General features: G+C 32.1%; 1 protein-coding gene across 7 annotated transcripts in view; it reads left to right on the forward strand.

Moving 5' to 3' along the window:
• Positions 1-20,080, forward strand: part of LOC144965812 (dynein heavy chain domain-containing protein 1-like) — a 120,423-nt gene that overhangs the window by 14,351 nt on the left and 85,992 nt on the right. For all 7 annotated transcript variants that reach the window (XM_078901554.1, XM_078901557.1, XM_078901559.1 and 4 more), the window contains exons 10-32: positions 623-775; positions 2,847-3,016; positions 3,442-3,552; positions 4,124-4,171; positions 4,847-4,930; positions 5,470-5,562; positions 5,996-6,076; positions 6,827-6,990; positions 7,646-7,817; positions 8,777-9,015; positions 9,420-9,576; positions 10,216-10,390; positions 12,364-12,582; positions 12,933-13,055; positions 13,671-13,832; positions 14,340-14,441; positions 14,808-15,005; positions 15,270-15,440; positions 16,226-16,466; positions 16,778-16,938; positions 17,887-18,021; positions 18,262-18,357; positions 19,963-20,080. The exon at positions 19,963-20,080 is cut by the window's right edge and continues 14 nt beyond it. In XM_078901554.1, the coding sequence (XP_078757680.1) occupies positions 623-775; positions 2,847-3,016; positions 3,442-3,552; positions 4,124-4,171; positions 4,847-4,930; positions 5,470-5,562; positions 5,996-6,076; positions 6,827-6,990; positions 7,646-7,817; positions 8,777-9,015; positions 9,420-9,576; positions 10,216-10,390; positions 12,364-12,582; positions 12,933-13,055; positions 13,671-13,832; positions 14,340-14,441; positions 14,808-15,005; positions 15,270-15,440; positions 16,226-16,466; positions 16,778-16,938; positions 17,887-18,021; positions 18,262-18,357; positions 19,963-20,080 (3,373 nt within the window). The remainder of the gene's footprint in view (positions 1-622; positions 776-2,846; positions 3,017-3,441; positions 3,553-4,123; positions 4,172-4,846; positions 4,931-5,469; positions 5,563-5,995; positions 6,077-6,826; positions 6,991-7,645; positions 7,818-8,776; positions 9,016-9,419; positions 9,577-10,215; positions 10,391-12,363; positions 12,583-12,932; positions 13,056-13,670; positions 13,833-14,339; positions 14,442-14,807; positions 15,006-15,269; positions 15,441-16,225; positions 16,467-16,777; positions 16,939-17,886; positions 18,022-18,261; positions 18,358-19,962) is intronic.

Here is a 20,080-nt window from a genome sequence, read left to right on the forward strand (position 1 = left end):
GTTGTGATTATGATGAGTAAGATATGACAATTAAGGCATCATTTTTTTATAAGATGGAGAAGAGAATGCATTGTTGTCTTTAACCTATTTAAGTGTATCAGATTTTTAATGAAATTACGTAAGGTTTGTGATAATTATGAGTAGCAAGCAATGGTGAATAAAGCATCATCATTGTATAAGGTGCAGAAGAAACGTTACATTGTGGTTTTTACTAGTTGTAAGCTTATGAGATGTTCTTTGAAAACATGTCTGTATTGTACAAACATGTAGATCAGCAGAAATGTATGATGTATAATATTTATATCTATATATATAATATAATATAAGCATGCACGTATTTTTGTCCATGTATATGTGAATGCCTGTATGTGTGTGTGTGATATATGTATAAGTGTATTTATTTGGATGAGTGTGAGTGCGTGTATGTGTGTGTGTGTGTGTGTTTGTGTGTGTGTGTGTGTGTGTGTGTGTGTATTTAAGTGTAAATATCTCTTTGGAGTATAAACATTTATGACTTTTGTCATGTAACACATTGACTTATTATGCATTTTCCAATGATTTCGTCCTCGTGTAGGAAGAATTACAGCTAATTTAACTTTAAAACCCTATTTTCATTCCTTAGATGGAAGAGGATATTCCTGTGATGACAGGCAGAGATGCTGTCCAGTTCTTTGCCGGTTGCAAACACATTGGCAAGATTAAGTCTCTCTACTTCAACATCGCTCCCAACCGGCATTACATACCGTATGATCTTATATCTGTTCCCAAAAACAAGGTAAAATTATTATGTATAAAATATTTAATAAAAAGACAAATCTTTTATTGTATGCATTTTTGTCTCCATGGTCACTATTGTTTTAATGCATTGTATACCGTTTTGTTTGTATTCATTGTTTCATATACCCTGGGTTTTACTCATACTCTGGCTTGTAATTTTTCTACACATGTGTATTTGTTGTATTCTGGTATGACACTCTCATTCAGATTGGATGGTGCTGGGTTCAAGTCCTACTTTGGGCGGCACATAGTTGAGTCCTCCGAAAAGGCTCTTTACTCACATTCTCTCAGTGTAAAATGACTACCTGACCGTTAACAGCATTGTATCTAACGGAAAAAAAATATAATATTGCCTAACTGTCTCGTCCTACATGTTAAGTGTTGCTGTTTGCTAGGGACCCTTTATAAAAGTCTTTGAGCACGTTTAGTAGATATTGCACTGTATAAATGCTCCAATGTTTTTTTGTTCAGCAATAAGAAATCGTATTTTAATGCCACATGCATATCATGGCAGAATATTCTAGATGAAATGCTGTTTAAATAATCTCAAGTGAGCAGTTATCTAAGTGAGATATCAGAATCTTTATCTACCAATAGATTTTCAATATTGCTGTCTAATGAGATGCATGAAAAGATTTCAAGTTTTATTTTCCAAACTTCATGAACTGACACACCATATTTGAAGTGGCCTGAGCACAAATTCGTGAAACAGCAGAGTAATCTACTAATGCAGAGTATAATGATAATAAATACTCCAAGTATGGTGTTTACCATTGATAAGCTCTATATAAATGCAATCTTTTATTTAAAAAAAAATTAAATGACTGTGTACCATTTCTGTATAGAAAAAGGTGGGAGAAATTACAAGACAAAAGTTGACACAATGAAATTTGTCATATACTAGAGATAAATCTTTGACTTAATGCCATTGCGGAAAGTATGTAGATCAAGGGATACAATTAATCAACATTATTCACGTTTATGATAAGATTGAAGCAAAGAAAAAAAATATACAAGAATTTATTGCTTTTTAAATGATTATCAATAGGAAGATGGCGCTAAGACTTTGGTATTTGTGACCTTCAAAATGGTATTATGCAGGGTGACTGAGATGCTCAAAATCGAAGAAATAGTTAAAAATTAAACACATGGGTTAAGTTTACATGTTTTATTGAGGGCACTGCATATAAATTCTGAAAGTAACAAGAACCAAAATCTCACATTTTCTGTAATTTTGGCTTTAACATCACTTCTCGACAACTGGGCTTATTTTGCCATCATCTTAAAAATAATAGTTATTAAAAATAATAATAATTTCGAATACCAAATGAGTCACTGAGGTCGGTAAGTCAAATTTCTGAATTATTTTAGTACAATAATTTGGCGTCTAAACCTAAACTGACTATATGATAAATATCTGGCCTTTTGTTTCCTGTCTGTTCATATCCCCCTTCATTCCTTTCTTTTTCCTGTTTCTTTGTGCGTTCCTTTTGTGATTTTTTTTGTATTGTAAGTATACAAATGTCATTATCATTTTTTTTAAACCAGGGGTGGGAAGGAAGGGTTGGTATAGATAGAATGAAGTTGACGTCACTCGGGTCTTTGTTATTGTTTTTTTGCCATCCACGTTTTTGAGTAATTCTCACTAAACTGTATGAATCAGACTATAAACATTCAAGCTTACACATTTTGTGTGTTGATCCATTATATTTTCGGATGGCAATGTTGTGAGCTTCTTAGTCAAGCTCACACTATATATATATATATATATATATATATATTCCATGGTAAAAATGCAATAATAAGTGAGAGTTGTGGGGTGCAAGACATCGTTAGGGGCATTTGGCTTTTTGTTGTCTTTTTTTTTTCAGAGTAAATTTCTCTTTTTATATTTTTTCGATCTGGCAACCCTGCATGACACTAGTTTGAGGCAGTGAATCACATTTAGCATAAAGACAATTAAAAGTTGCTAGTGTGAACTACTAAAATTTTTGTTGTCTATGCTTGAATAACGGCATTCCTACTGTGATCTATTAACTATTTTGTAATGCGACAATGTTTCTGAACAGGTCAATCCTGAGCACTACGTTTTCTCATCCTTTGGAGTTTTGCATGTCTACCCCGACCAACCAGCCGAAAGGATGACCTTGGCAGAATGGCAGAGAGAGGCAGTGTTGTGGAAAGCTGTGTCTGGTATTCCTCTCTTCAAAAATTACCTTGTGGCCAAGACTTTTTACAGGCACGTTTCTTTTATTCACCAGTACACGTGGATTGAAAGCAAATTACAAAACCCTTTTAAAACATTTGAATATTTTTTAGGAGACATTTGGAACCAATAACTGCTCTTTATGGTTGTTTGGTAGTAAAATAAAATATATTTGTACTGATGTATATATTGTTGTCATCGAAGCTTTTTGTACTTTGTATTATTAAGGTTATGTCATGAAATTTCAATGTAAATATTGAAACTTAAAAAGAAACAAAACAATATTCAGGTGATCAGCAAACCATCACACCACATAATTTTAAGAAAGATTCTACTTTTATGGGGACCTTTGTATTTTTTGTTAGCTTCAAAGCCTTTTCACTTTGCATTATTAAGGTTCTGTCATGTAATTTCAAGGTAATATTATTAAAACTTTAAGTTTTTTGTACAATATCCAGGTGGTCAGCAAACCGGCAGTACACAGAATTTCAACGAAGACAAAGAAGAATCTTAAAGAATCTTCTATTTGCAATGCCACCATTTGGTGCTGCTCTTCTTCAGATTGCAAGGTAAAAAGAAAACAAAAAACAAAGTTAAGCTTTTATATAGATCAATATTTTCTCAATAATCTTAAAGTGCTTTACGAGGAGTCCCAAGCCAACAGCAAGACTTAACATATACGACGAGACATAATGTCTGTTAGGCGCCAATACAGTTTTTTTTAAATTAACAGAGGCAGCACTGGTATCGGCCATGTAATCATTTTACACCTGAGTATGGTGAGAAAATGTGAGTAATGAGCCTTTTCCAATCATTATTTAAGATGCAAAAGAGACTTTGTGCTGCCAGAGCGAGACTCAAACCAATGACCTTCATCTCCGAGGGCGAGTGTCATTGTTACACATTTTTAAAACAATTAATTTCTAATAAAAGAAGGTGCGAAAATTTTGTACACATATTATCAAAATCTGAAGAGTTTAATTGAAACACATTTAAAAAAAGATTTCTATCATACACCAGTGCATGCTCCCTGATTTTATACATATAATGTATCAGTGTTGACAGTTAATCAAAATTTCATTTGACGTGAAATGATAAGGTAAAAATATTTTCATTTTTTGTTTGTTTTTATCATTTCAGCCTCTTGAAAGAATTATTGACAATACAGTTTTTACCATCAGATATTGAGTAAGTGGGTCTCTTTTTTTCGAGCAAATAAATTAAGTGCTTACATATGCGATTACTTTGGAGACTGATATTTTAATAAATTTCATGTATGTAGAGACACGAATGTTAACTGGCTGTAAACCAAACTCAATTAAAAACATAAAAAAAACAACAAAACAACAAAAAACAAAAACAATGTAATATAGTTTTTATGCAGAGCAATATCCATCAAGATGTGCTCAAAGCGCATTACAAGGGGTCCCAAGCGAACAGCAACATTTAATATGCAGGACTTGATAACATGCCTATAAGGTGCTATTACATGGGAGACACAACTGTCACCAGCTAGGCACTCATTTTACACCCAAGTGTGGGGAAAGAATATGAGTAAAGAACGTTTTCCATTATCTCAACTTTCGCCACCAACAGTTGTACTTGAATCAGGAACCCAGGTCAGAGGATGAATGCCATACTATTAGTAAAGAACGCCACGAAAAATATTTACATTTCTTGCAATTCACAAAATTGAAAATACCGATATGTTAATAATTATATTTAAGATTAACATTGAGGGAAATTTCATATCTTGACTTTTGTTAACTTACTTCATTCATGGTACTAGTGATCTCTAACATAGCTCGTGAGAAAGATTGCTGTTGATGGAAACTTTTAATTGTTCTGCATTTGATTCAACAGTAAAACGTACCAACTTGGAGAGTACGAGAACTTCATCAATTACAAAAATATACAAGCAGAGAAACTTTTGGACAAGTTCTTTAAGTAAGCTTCAACTGAACTCTTCGTTGTGTTTTTGTGTCATAAAAGTCGATAAAATTATACAAGTTATTAAGAAGTTTATATTTAAAAAATACTGTGGATGTTTTTAGAATCAAGATATTTCATAGAGTATGAATAACTTACCTTAAATATTGCGTCATTTTACCATAGACTTGCATGCTGTTTTTGGATGTGTTTCAAAAGATGTTATTGCATGAATGTTTTTACTGTTTGATTTTTGTTATTAACTCATGAGACATATAAGTGTTCTTTTTAAGTGTATAGTTTTATATATTATGTACATGAAAAATTAAAGTATTTGATATATCTACATTTTCACAGTTTGTGATTCAGAATGATCCATGTAATACTTTTAAAATCTTCTTAAATTGGTTTACATATTATTTAAATGCTCATTATGTTTTTATGATAATTGATTTTTATGCTTCAATCCCCATTGATATATTTTCAAGGTTCCACAAACTATCCAATACGATAAATAAAGCGCATTTATCCACACATGATTAGCTTTTTATTTCCAGTTATTGTAAACTTGTGGTAGACTTCACTGCAGAAGAAGCTTTCAAGAAACTGCAATATTGCGAACAACAGATTCATAAAACAAAGCCATTTTTGTAAGTTTTTAAAAAATATCTTTATAAGATTTGTTGACTTTGTTGTTATCTGAAGTCCTCTTGGGTCTATGAAGTGGGAGATTTTCCTAGTTTCAGTTGCCTAAAACAAACAAAAACAATTTCTTGTGCCCTTTATATAAAAAAAAGTTATTAGACTTCACTATCTAGTCACTGCAAAATAGACATGGATGGGGGTGGGCTGAAAATTATGTCAACATTACAGGTATCAAACCAGGTCTTTTTGTGTTTGAGTTTGAGTCAAGATTACCTGCCATTGAGCCTAATTTTGTGTATTGGTCAAGAAAATTCATTGAGCCTCGTTGTCGTCTTGCAATAGTTTCTTCTCAAAACCACGCATTTTTTTTCTTAAAACCGATAAATTATTTTAATGTTCTCAAATTATCACATAACTCTCACTAATTTTTTCTCAAAGCTCTAAGGACTCACTTCATCTGCAAAGGAGAAAAAAGGAAGAAAGACAACGTAATTTGAAGAATGCAGCCAGAGAAACAGAGTAAGTCCATTTCTTTTTGATTTACAATGCTTAACTTAATTCAAATTCTTTTTCAAAATCATAACCAAAAAATAGCACCATAAAATCTGTATGAAAAAGGTTTATTGCATTACCGCAATATGTTGATATCCAGTAATCATCAATCGTGGCTTGTACTCTTGAGCACATCGCCGGTTAGCTGTCTCCACGAATCACGATCCTCTGCAGTGAGCATGAAATCTGCGTTGCTTTTTAAGTCACTTTTGGCCATACTTAGGTTATATAGATATGTCATTCTTTGTCTTCCTCTAGCTCTCTTTCCTTTGATCATCCCAGCTGTTAACCAACTTTTCTATTCTGTCTCTTCTCCACATATGCATCATAAACCGTAACTGATGGTATTGATCAACATTCTTCCCTTTCTCACCTTCTCCAACACTTCTTTCTTCGTATACTTGTCTGTCCATGATAACTCAACATTCTTCTATACATCCAGATATCCAGATAGAAGTCAATGATTTGGTATGAAACTATTGTAACTTGATTATGCTTGGGACTAATCCAAAGACTCATTTTTGAAAGAGGGATCATCATTGTCAAATTCGACAGGGCAATATAATATGTACTTTCATGATTACCTCTTACAAATTAATCATTAATCTAATTTAAAAAAGTTTGAATTGTATCGTGAGCTTTAATTTCGATAACGAGAATCCCTTTTAAAAGTTATTTTTAAAATCATTAATATACTTATCTTTATTTGATGCACAGATTCCTTGGCAATTTCGTGAAACTGGTGGACCAAATGATTGTCGAACACATGTTTCAAATATCCAAAACACAAGTACGCCATTTTGTTCACTCTGTCCTTGAAATCGGAGCAGATGCACCAAGGGAGGGATTTTTTAAAGCAAACTTGGTTTTCAACAAAAATGGTAACTTTTCTAGTAGTTTTTGCCTTTATGATTTAATTTACTACCTCCACATAATCTACTAAAAGAATAAAAATAATTATATGCCTTATCATTACATAATTATATTAATCTTTGTTTCTTTTGAGATTATTGGGGAAAAAATGTAATTTGAAAGATGTAATGAAGACAAATTACAAAATATTTTACATTAAAGCTATAGTAATCTTTGTGTGTCGATACTTCAAATATTATCTATTGCTTCAAAATGGGTTTATATCGGAGTGAACTGGGTGGCAAAAAGTGATTTTAGAATTTAAGGGTCTAGAAATGTGAGATTTTAGTTTTTTGCCACTTTGAGAGACTATGTCTGTTGTCCAAAATAAAACATATGACCTTTACCTATATTTCATAGTGTTGACTATGAAATCTATTTTAAGCATCTAAATTATACAGAAATTATACCGTTTCTAGGCAGTGGTTCACAAATAGAATTATACACACAATGTCTGAAAGGAGGACACATGCTGTAGATATATCATACTGGATATCTCCGAGTAGGTTTTTCACTTTGTTAACTTTTCTGTTTTGAGTCTGCAGTAGCTATGAATTATCGAATATCATTGTCACAGTTAATCATCGACACAACTTTATTTAAAGAGTTTATCACTCTTCCCAGATATTCTCGGCTTGTCTCCATCTAAAGAAAGATTCCAGAAGGTGTTGAATTCTACAATAAGGGGAATTCCCAACATTCTCACTTCCAAAGCCATAGCCATTGACGGATCAATGCCAGACAAAGAATCAGATGTGGACACCGTCAGATCAGAAAAACACAAACATCCAGACAAGTATTATTTTCACTTCTATATTGGATTTTTGCATGGATAAATTTTACACCTATTTCTATTCTACCCACAATTTCCTTATTTTTTGGTGCATCAAAATTTTATGCGTTGTTTTAATTCTGTTCAATTTGGAACTGTTTAGTTACGTATCGAACACTTTTTTTCTTTTTACTTTCCAAGAATTTTCTACAGAGAGGATGTACAAAATATCTCTGTCGTCTATCTGGAATTAAGTAATGTATTTATGTCTTTATTATTTTGTTGTTGTTGGCTGAAGAATGGTTTTGAGGCTATAACGTTCTGTGTTTGGTATTTTGTTCTTTTTTGAAGCTGTTATTTTCATTTTTGTTAATAATTACAAAATGTTTCCACTATATAAGTCTTTCCCAGTACAACGGACTAAATGAAACATACTACTGTATGACATTAGCCCACAGAGCATAAGCTTGAAGACACCTGGACAAGAAGCAACAACAACAAAAACAAGGACAAAAGAACAATGATAACAACAATAACAACAACGTGAACAACAACTACAATAACAGCAGCAGCTACAACAATAACAACAAGAAAAAGTACAACATCAATAACAGCAACAACAACAACAACAACGCCAACAACATTATTTAAGCCGTCTCTGTTCAAAGCAATTTCAAGACATTACTTAATCATATTGAAATCACAGTTAGAATAATGAGTAAAATTTTGTGAATAGGATATGTTTCAATTTTTCTCTTAGTCAAAAAATTAGCTGTATGTCTTGTCTAATGTTTTGTTGTTTTCTTTCAGGCAGCCACCTTGTATTTACAGTTAGAATAATGAGTAAAATTTTGTGAATAGGATATGTTTCAATTTTTCTCTTAGTCAAAAAATTAGCTGTATGTCTTGTCTAATGTTTTGTTGTTTTCTTTCAGGCAGCCACCTTGTATTTTCTTGTGAATTATTTTTTATTTCCTTTCAAGTCTTCACAGAGCTTCAATAAGCTTTGCTCCGCCAGCAGAGGGTAAGAGTGTAACAGGATCTCACATCAGTTCCCTAAAACAGAGCAGTCATCAAACCATAGGTGTCTCCAAACAAACCTCTCAGGATGATGACGAATCACCAAGGGGGACAGACAGCGAGAAGGATTTGACACAGACTTCTTCTGAACGTCTGACTAGAACTGATGGACCCCTGCCACTACCTGATTTACCCAGACAAGGTTTCTTTTCTAATTCCCAATTATCAATGAAATGAATAATTTATATAACTGCTCAAGATTGCCTAAAACTTTCGTCAAAGAAAATAAGTAGATTTTGAGTGTTGTTTTTTTGATGATTGTTTTCTCGGCAAGGATGATTTAATAGTAATTCGTTTATTTATATTATAAAGAGGTCTTTAGTACTTTTATAGCTTACCTTACTTGTGTATTATGTTCTGCCAAAATATATTGCAGTATTGAAGCAACATAAGTTTCCAAAATTTTATAATTCAAAAATATAAAAGGGAAAAAAAAATGAGTACGATAATCATTAAAAAGTCCAAAGATATTGCAGCATAGTTTGTTACTAAAATCATTTATATTAAAACACATTTTTACAAGACATTCTTTTCTTACTGATGCAGTGACATTGTCCAAAGAAGAAGACGACATTGGCGTGGCGACCCCACCCATTGTGATGATGCATGCAGATGAATCTGCTCTGCGGATTGAAGGAGAGGGTTTTATGGGACAGTACAATCCTTTGACGAAAGGAAGTCTGGATGATAAGCTTGTCATGGAGTAAGAAATATTTTTGATTGAATTTGAATAAAATGTAACTTTTAAAAAGTACTGTTTTCAAGTTTTGCAGATTGTTAATGTGAAGGAAACGAGAGTAAAAAACATTAACAAAAAGTTGATAAATCCATTTGCTGAATTTTACAAAACATTTTGTGTTGTTACCATCACAAGCAGAGAATTACAGCAGACATTAAGACTTGGCTACAGACAGTGACGGATATTGTAATATCACTTGTACAAATGGATGCCTAACAGGATACTTGTATTGTATTCATGAGAAATTTGTTTCCTCATGACTTACTAAGTAAAGAAACGGAGCATTGCAAATCGTTGTGATCTTTGTAAATCATTAGAAAACGCGCTTTACAATTTTTTTTATGTCATGAGAGATAAAAAGAAGTATATGAAAAAGTAATCTATAATTACAAATTAGCAAAACTGGTACTTCAAATGATAAAAAAAAATTATCCTTATTTTTCAAACACTGTGGCAATGAGACACACTAAAAATGGGTAAAATGAGAATAAATTAAATTTGTTTATGCAAACTAACTCAAAAAGTCTGAGGATTTCTATTGAAACCCATTTTTTTAAAAAGGCCTTGAATGAAATTAAGAGATTTTTTTCTTTTCTTTTCTAGTATTGAATACCAGAATGCGTTACTCAACCAAAACACTTTGATGACCTCGTCACTGGAAGAGATTGACAGTTATTGTGAATTCAACAGATGGCTGAATGAAATTCATCAGTATTGTAGAAGATGGAATGAAAAATCTGTCAAAGAATTTAGAGGAGCTGCCGCTTTTGCTATTGAGGTACACTCGCATTTTAAAATAATGTGCTTGCATGTTTAGATTTTTTTTGTGTGTGTTCATGTTCGTACAGAGTGCAATTTGCTCTATACAAGGGAAGAGTGTCATGAATTTCAACATAATAATGATATTAAAAATAATTATAATAATTATAATAATAATATTAATAATAAAATAATAATAATATTAATAATAATAATAATAATAATAATAATAATAATAATAATAATAATAATAATAATAATAATAATAATAATAATGATGATAATGATACTTTTAATCATGATAATGATAATGATAATGATAATAATGATGATAATGATGATGATGATAATAATAATAAGGATAATAATAATAAGGATAATAATAATAAGGATAATAATAAGGATAATAATAATAATAAGGATAATAATAATTAATAATAATAATAATAATAATAATGATAATAATAATGATAATAATAATGATAATAATAATGATAATAATGATAATAATAATGATAATAATAATAATGATAATAATAATAATGATAATAATAATAATGATAATAATAATAATAATAATAAAATAATAATAATAAATAATAATAATAATAATAATAATAATAATAGTAATAATAATAATAACGGTATTTTATCGCTTCCCCCCCCCCCACCCCCCCCCCCCCCCCAAAAAAAAAGGATATGGTATAGTAAATGGATATCAGAAAAAATAAACATTTTGTAAAAGCTTAACAACATATTTAACTCTTTTTGAAATTAAATTAAAAGTTATTTCCATTCGTGAAGACTTACAACTATGTTGCAAACTATGTCCATTTGTTATTGGACATATTGTTGTTACCTACATATGTTTTCATGTGACTGGTATATTTATATGGTCGCTTTTAGGGACAAATGAGTTATCCCGCATTGTAAAAAGGTCTTTCAAAAGTTATTTGGAAACCATTATTATATTTGAGCTTTTTTATATAGGGCAATACCCATTAAACATGCTCAAATCACGTTGCAAGGGGTCTCTAGCCAACAGTAACACTTAACATGCCTTTTACTTTTAGGCAATATTTTTTTACACTTTTTTTTGGACAGAAGCAACACTCTTAATGGCCAGGTACTCATTTTACACCTGAGTTTGGTGAGAGAATGTGAGTAAGGAGTATTTTCCAAGGACTCAACTATGTGCCTCTCAGGACTCGAACCCAGGACTTTCCTATCCAAAGGCGAGTGCATACCACTCGACTACATAGCCGCATATACTAGACATCTTTTATTTAAAGATCATTTACTTTTCAATATTAAAAGGTTTAACATGAAACACGATTTTGTGTGGTGAACAAAACATGGCTTGGACATTTTTATTAAAGTGAGAGAAAGTGAAAATACGATTTTTGAAAAATCATAGGATAGCTCACTTTTTTCTCAATTCCATCCTTAGAAAAATCACTCCCAGTTTTTGTTTCTTATGCATGCTGATTTATGTACTTTATTTTAAGGACACACCATCTAACATATAAACATAAGATCCTTTATGACTTTTTCAAACTTCAAGAGAACTAAACTTTTGCAGTTGAACAGTAAGAACAGTATTTTATCAAAACATTCATGTTTGGAGCCCAGTTCTTTTTAAAAAAAGAATCGCATGTCATAAGTTCTCTGAAGTGTACAAGTTAATCTCTTGAAATTCTTTTTTTTTTTTTCACCTAATCTCTCCAATAGGATCTTTTCAACTGGCAATCCAACACTGTTATTTAAGTGACATTTCAGATAGTTTTTTTTTTTTATATGACGTTTTTTTGTCATTTATACAACAAGCTCAAGAAATTTCCTTTATTTTTTCGTCTTTGTATCTGTTGAAATATATCCTGATATTCTCAGGAAACGTTTGCACACATACCCATTATATGCCTTGTTTTGATATATTCCTTCATCGATTGCCAAATTAATTTCTAATCCACATGCACAATGGAACACATACAGCAAAAACTGACGGAACTGCGTCAGTGGTCAGAAAAAGTGAGGAATTTCGATCGCAACTATGTGACTGAAAATGGATTGTTCTACATCGATTGCTCAGCCATCCATGAAGGATTACTGCCGAGACTAAATGACATTTATCAGGAGTTGATCACCTTTGTGGCGGATGAGGCGAAGAACCATGCCAAGAGTTTCACTGATGAGATGAATGAAATCTTGAAGGTAAAAAATGATGGCATAACACTTGTACATTGTTACTTAATTATCTTGTGTGTCAAATATGAAAAATAATATTATTTATATGTATTAAATTTTTAAAATCTTATCAAAGAGCAATTATTTGCTCAAAATATTTATATTTATACCATGAGGATAAAAATTATAATTTTAGCTCATACAAATTGAGAGATGAAAAGTAGGAAAATGTCGTAATGTATATATTTAATTACATAATATGCTACTTGTAATCAAACAAACTTTTTCAGTGATTTAATCTCACCAAGAGTTGCTTAAAATTAAAGTTTTACCAACCATCGATTTCCTAAAAACTTATTGTTTGTCATCTGTTTTAGAATATGACGGACAAGAAAGCAGATGTCTCTTGTTTTGCTGTTTTTGCTAAAAATTTTGGCCAATACAAAAAGAATACCATCCAATACCAACAACGGGTTGAGTATATCAAATCACTCTATGAGGTAATTTGTTGATTTTTATTTGCTTTATTCATGTTATTGTAGAGATTTATAATTGAATATTGAAGAAATGATTTATACATAATATTTGATTTGATTTGATTTATGTTTCGTCAAATAAAAGAATGATCCTATTCATTATTATCACTTCTGTTGGTCTCTGCTTTCTCGACTTCCAGGTACAAAAAATTGTAAAATGTCCAATTTGATTAAGCTTGACTATGAAGATCCACAATTGATAGCACAAAATAACTATCACCAAGGCTTTGGTAATGTAGAAGATTGCTCTCTTCTGTTTCAAAGTATTTGATATGAGTTCGTTATAATTGAAGAATAACCACTTTCTCAAAGATTCATTATTGCTGTGATTTGGTTGAGAGTTTTTTTTCTCTCTTATTTAAACTCTGTGTTTGATAACAACCCCACTTCATATTTAAACGTTACATTCCTATTTTGACCACATTAAAGCAATGTTGTCTTTGGACATAAACTAATTGATACAATTTGGTATGCAAATCATCTGGTCTGTTGATTCTTGTATCTTCCAAGTAGCAACCTTCTTATGATAGTGGTATAGTTCAATCTGGTTAAAAGTTAAGATATAATGTACTATTCTAGGTTATTCGAATGAGTTATCGCCAACTTACAGCAGAGGAAGAAAAAATTGAGGAAAAAGTCTGGACATCCTGGGAGGCTTTCTTGATGCAGATGCAAGATGCAGGAGAGTTTGTCAACACACAGACGCCTCTAATGATGCAACAATTAGAAGAGACATTCCAGGTCAGTTCCAAAATGTTGCCCCCATTTTTATTTTTGAAAACCTACCTTTGTCCGAAAGGTTTCAACAGTATACGTGCTTGGCTTTAATGCTACACTTAATATTGCTTTCCAAATTATACAAAGATGATGATTTGACTCAGAGCTCTAGAATACGGCATTTCCTCTCTGAAGTAGAAAAATTCTTATCTACTTCTTTGTGTTATATCGAATTTGGTTTGCTTATAGCCGTTCAACAGCAAACTTAACATTGCATATATAAATATATTTAAGTTTACATGTGAGGTTTGCAATTATCATTCTTCCCCTTTATATACAAGGACGATCATATATTGTTTTATAATTTACTATCATCTATTGTACCATATCATTTGAATCCCTTACTTTGTCATAGCTTTCAAGATAAATTGCTAAATACAATATTAAAGTTTTGTATTTTATCACTCAATATCGGCTAATGCTTATTCTTCGACAAAATATTGTTTACATTCTTGTTCTTTCTTTTAAAAGCGACTTCGTAAAGAAGCAATTCAACAATCAGAGCTTGCCACAACTGGAAAATTTTTGGATCCTAGTCAGAATCCATTGAGAATTTTGGCTGACCTGAGACTGGTAAGATCCTGTAAAATATTCTGATACCTAATGCTAGCTATATAGATTATCTCTAAAAAAAAAAAAGGTGAGGGTGGGGGTGGGGGGGGGTGTTGTAGGAGAAAGATAATATCATTAATTTTGCAAAATATATTGATAAATTTTGTTGTTGTTGTTATTATGAATGTTTTGTTGGTCAGAAGTGAATGTAAAAAAAACAAACAAAAAATGCGATTCCTTATCAACAGGCTGATATAATATAATATATACAAAGGATGATCTTACAATACAAGCAGAACCTTTTAAATATCTTATTTGTTGTATGAAATAGTTTCCACAAATAATAAAACTAAATAAGAGACTTACAAACAATTTAAATCACTGCAGATCCGAGAGAAATTCTTCACCACTCAAGTCAATTTACAAGAATGCAGTCAGTGGAGAGAAGCAATACTCGGGGAGTCATACAGCCTTAAGTTCTTGAATGAGATGACTCTAAAGATGGACGTCAGGCAAACCTTATGGAAGTATGTGGAGTCGTCAACCAATACTATCAAGGATTGGAAACAGATGCTTTTTAAGAAGGTAGAGTAATTTTGAATATATCCCTATTTCTATCTCACCAAGCAAACTCTTCTTAATGATCATCATTTATAAACAATTGTCTCAAGAAGGTAGTATGAGGTAAACATTTTAAAGGGATTTTAATGTTAGAACGACCGGAAAAATTAAATTTTAATTTTTGTCAGTATAAAAAGCTATATTCATTCACTTTAAAAAAAATGTAAAAAATTGATGATTGTGATTATGGTTATATTGTGATTAATTACATATGTTCTCTGATTGTAGATGAACATCAAGAAAGCACTGGAGAAAGTGATCGAATGGCAATCAGCAGCTTCCCAGCTGAAACCATTACTGAGTCAAGGGGACGAAGTTCTCACCCAGTGGTATCGTCAACTTCAGGATTTCCGGAAAGATTTGCCCATTCTTTACCGTCTGGCCAATGAAGCTCTAAGAGTGAGTAAAAATTTATGGCCATCACAGCTTCCATGATTATTGCAATGTTTCTATATCTTTAATTTTCTATGGCTCATTTTAGATATAGAATTGTTACACACCTTTTTAGTACCTTGTATCACATTTTGTTAATCTTTGGAAGATTAACAGAGAATGTGAACGTAGAATAACTGTAGTCGAAATTTGGTTTTATAGACGCATTCTTCGAATCTCATGGAAAGATAAAATAAAAAACGAGGAGGTATTAAAAGAAATTGGAGGTCGACCAACTTTGGTAAACACCATCAGAAAAAGACAGTTAAAATTTCTCAGACATATTTATAGAAAAAACGGAATTGAAAAGATTGTACTTATGGGTAAAGTTGCTGGGAAGAAAAGAAGAGGGAGACGGAGGATAGATTACATTGACAATCTGAACGGATGGATTGGTGGAGGAGGAACAGGAATCGAGCTATTGAGGACAGATATGGTTAGAGGGGCATGATCGCCGATGTCTGCAACAGGCCTGGCACTTGATGATGATGATCACATTTTATTTATTCTTTATAGTCCCAGATGTCATCAACAATAAGATGACAGGATTTCCTCAACCACTGAAAATTTTGTTCACTTTTTACCAATATTTGTTAACATTCAGATAGATATGTTTTATTTAGTAGAATTTTATAAATGCAAAATCAAAGACTGTGGTCGAATACAAGTAATGTATTTTATAGACTCCAAATGATTCACAGATCTGTTTACGAATTACTGACCTCTACTCTCACCACTTTGTTATTTAATAGGAACGCCATTGGAAAGCAATATTTTTGGGAATGGGTGAAACTTTTGACCCCGAGCACCAATTCACTGTGGCAGAGCTCACGTCCTACAACCTGTCAGATTACGCTGAGCTTGTGGAGGAAACTTATCAGAGTGCTATAGCTGAGTATGACCTTGAACAACGTTTGAATCGCCTCACCAAGTTTTGGCAAGACAGACAGTTTAAACTGGCAAAACATATTCCTGATAGCATGTTTACTAGGGGTAAATGTCTTTGATGTTATCGTGAATTTTAACATTGTTTACTTTTTTTTCATTTTTTCAAATGCTTTTTTTCAAATCTTTTTTTCATGACATTAAAGAATTAATTGTGTAAATTAGTATTTTTTTGTTTAGTTGACAAGTGCTTTAAACGTATTGAGATAAATGTAAATCTTTCTTTTTCAATCTCAAACTTTTCATTTTCAACTCTTCTTGATTCGTTAGCTAGCTTATCTATATATAGTATCATTGATGTTTCCATCACTGAATTACCACATTATGGGAAGATGGTTTATAAAATAATGTCATTTCAGAGCCCAAAAGATTATTATCAGCCAGCAAAAGACCTTCTAAACTGGAGCGGTATCGACAAGAAAGAGCTGCCGCTTTAGCTGGTCAACAAAGGGGTTTGGAGGTGGCCAACGATGACTTTTATGTCTTGATTGAACTGGAAGAACTAAAATACCAGCTAGAGGTAGGGAAGTGAGAAAGGGCACCATTTAGTAATACCGTTTTCATTAATTTTGCCCTCTTTACTTACTATTTATTAATTTGTCACATTAGAATAATATCAATTATATGCTATAAAAATTCGAATATTTTTTCACAATTTAAAGAACTGCATCATGATATTTTTTCTTGTTGCTCATCGAAAGAATAAGTCATAAAAGAACATTTTAACACTAATTTAATCAGGTCTTAAATATTAATTGTTTGGCCAACTAACACTTTAAAAGGCTTTTGATTGGTTTAATAAAAAGCAATGGACAAGGGTGAATATAAAACAATGTTGAGGAAGGACACAATAGATAAAAAACATGTCTGTTATATTTCATTTTCTTTTTTTGAAATGTGTCATTTGTCAGCCTTATTTACCAGTAAAGAGAGATTGCAATGGCTCCCTTAAATTTTATATAAGTTAAGGTAAAGTGCATGGCTTTATCGTCTTGTGGTTTGACACCCGTCTTCGGACCCATAGTTCCTGTATTCGAGTCGTGTAAAGTTGAATTCTTGGAAAAGGCTCTTTGCATACATTCTGTCACAGTATTCAGATGTAAAATGACTAGCTGGCTGTTAACAGCGTTGTCTCTGTTGAAAAATTTATATTATCGCTTACAGGAATCATGTCCCATTCTACACGTTCAGCGTTTCTGCAAAGCTGTTTGAGCACATTTAGTGATATTGCGCATTATAAATGTTTAAGTTTTTAATTTAAAAATATCTAATGAAATGTTGTAATAACATCAGTATACCTCCATCTAGTCATTCCAAAGCTTACATTGTTTTACTAGTTGTATTGTTTTTTGTTGTCGACTGAAGATAGATTTAAGCCAAAAATATTCCTTGTTACATATTCCATCTTTTTTTAAAACAGGTGAAATTCATTTTCCTTCAATTTTAAACGTTTCAATGCAATTTTCAGGACAGTCGCATCACAGTGGATGCCATGCTTGCCTCCCCATATGTGGGAGATATCAAAGACCAAGTGGAATATTGGTGTCAGGCTCTCAGAGAGATTGAAGAAATTTCTGATCTTTGGGTGGAGTGCCAGAAAAAGGTATGCCAACATCTTTGTAAATGGACTTTAAATGATCCATCGATTTATGACGTGATGGGACTATAGTCTATTCTTGTGGGTGAGTGAGAATAACTATTCTTGTCTCTTTTATGTTAAGCTTAAAATTAAATTTTAAGCATCACTTGGATATATTGAGACGTTTGATCATATTTTGTCTCGTGATTCTTTAAATAAACATTGCTATTTTGTTATTTTATTTTTATTGTTCTTTCATTTCAGTGGCTTTATCTCCTGAAGATTTTTGAAAGGGCAGATCTTTACAGAAAATTGTCTGAACAAGCCTTTAAATTTGAAGCCATCCACAATAAATTCAAGGTAATAACGTTGTCTTGATAGCAATTTGATATTCCTATTTGAAATTAATGTGTATATTTCCTTTGAAATTTATGGATGTGTTACGTCTAATTGTGATAAACTTTGTGCTGTAACAAAAATACTAATAATGATATTTTATCAAGAATGCATCGTTAGCCATATGTTTGTGTAATTAAGTTATGATCTTCAACGATTTTATGGGTAATGATAATTTTTATTGTAAGATTCAGCCTCTGTTATAGTTATGGTAATAAAATTTGGTCCTGATCTACAAATATTTGTGAGCGGATAACTTACTTATTTTGTTATGAATAATACTGAACATTAAAAAAAAAAAAATTACGCCCTTCCACTATGGCATCATTAGATACCATCACCTAGGCATTCCATGAAGGAATATAGATAGTCCACGCGGGTGGTTGGATGGGAGCATCACCCTTGAATCATATACCTATGATGTTCGCATGGGTGTACGATCCGATAGTGATGTCGTTTCTTCTTCTCTTTACTAGCCTATCCTGCTTCTTTGGTTTGTGATTGTAATTTTGACAGGGGATATTTTTTTTTCTGTAAATCTTCTGTCTGTTTGTTCTTGGTTATTTATAATTTAGCTTATGATATCTTTAGGTTATGATTTTGATTTACATTTGTACTATTTTTGTTAGATTGCTTGTTTTTTTTGTTTCAGCGGTCTCTCATATAACCTAAATTGTGTTGGAAGAGACCTAAAGCAACAAAAAAAAAAAAAAAAAAAAAAATAGTTGGTCCATCAAAGTGAGCTAATTGGGGGCTAATAATCTTGTCCAAGGAAATAAAAAAAAAGTGCCTGAAGCAGGGCTCAAACAAGGGACCTTCCATGCCACAGTCAATGCCTTAGCCACTCGGCAACTTCAACCCCCCTCCCCCACATTATGAAACCAAAAACATTATGAAACCAAAAAGCTCTCTTAATTGAATTTCTAACATTCATTTGAATAAGGATCAAGTACAAATGTCGCCAGAAATGCTATGGTTTCCATTTAAATATTTGATTCTTGATATTTTAAAGGTGTTGCCAATTAAAGTTAAAAACTGTCTCAGTATGTGCTTGGTCATGAGTACAGATTTACCTAAATTTACTGCTTTATTAATAGGTAGATACCACCGACTTACCTTATCTCTATCCAAACTCTCCAGCTTCATAGTTCACATCCATGATTCCTAGTTTTTTGCCTCAATATGTGACTATAATATGATTGAAAGGGGGAGGCGGTCAGGATATATTTTGTTTCTTATTTTCATATTGTTTCTTTCATGAGCTGCTCATAAACATAAGTGGCTTCTTCGCTGCTCTGTGAGTAGATGGGATAATATGGTAAATAAATAAAACTGTAAATTGATAGATAAAAATCTGAAAAAGTGTATGATACAGTGCCAGACGACGCAGAGAGAAACATCTGTCTCGAGGCATTTTGAGATGGGTTTTTTTTTCTTGTATTTTTCTCTCTGCTTTATCAGGCACTGTTATGAATAATACTGAGCTCCTTTTCAGATTTTACGCCAGTGCCTGCTCCCTAATTTGCCACTTTGTAAATTGTTAACTGTTTTCAAAACCTATTTTTTCAGGACTGGATGCGTGTTGTATCCAATGACTCCAAATGCCTGTCTGTTGTCAATCGTAGAAGGGGAGATAAAGGCTACAGACTCTTACAAGGGGACAACCTCAAATCTCTTCTACTGTCAC

The sequence above is a fragment of the Berghia stephanieae genome, chromosome 2, assembly GCF_034508935.2.
Source record: "Berghia stephanieae isolate SIO BIC M18660-M18661 chromosome 2, UCSD_Bste_1.3, whole genome shotgun sequence".
NCBI classification, from domain to species: domain Eukaryota; kingdom Metazoa; phylum Mollusca; class Gastropoda; order Nudibranchia; family Aeolidiidae; genus Berghia; species Berghia stephanieae.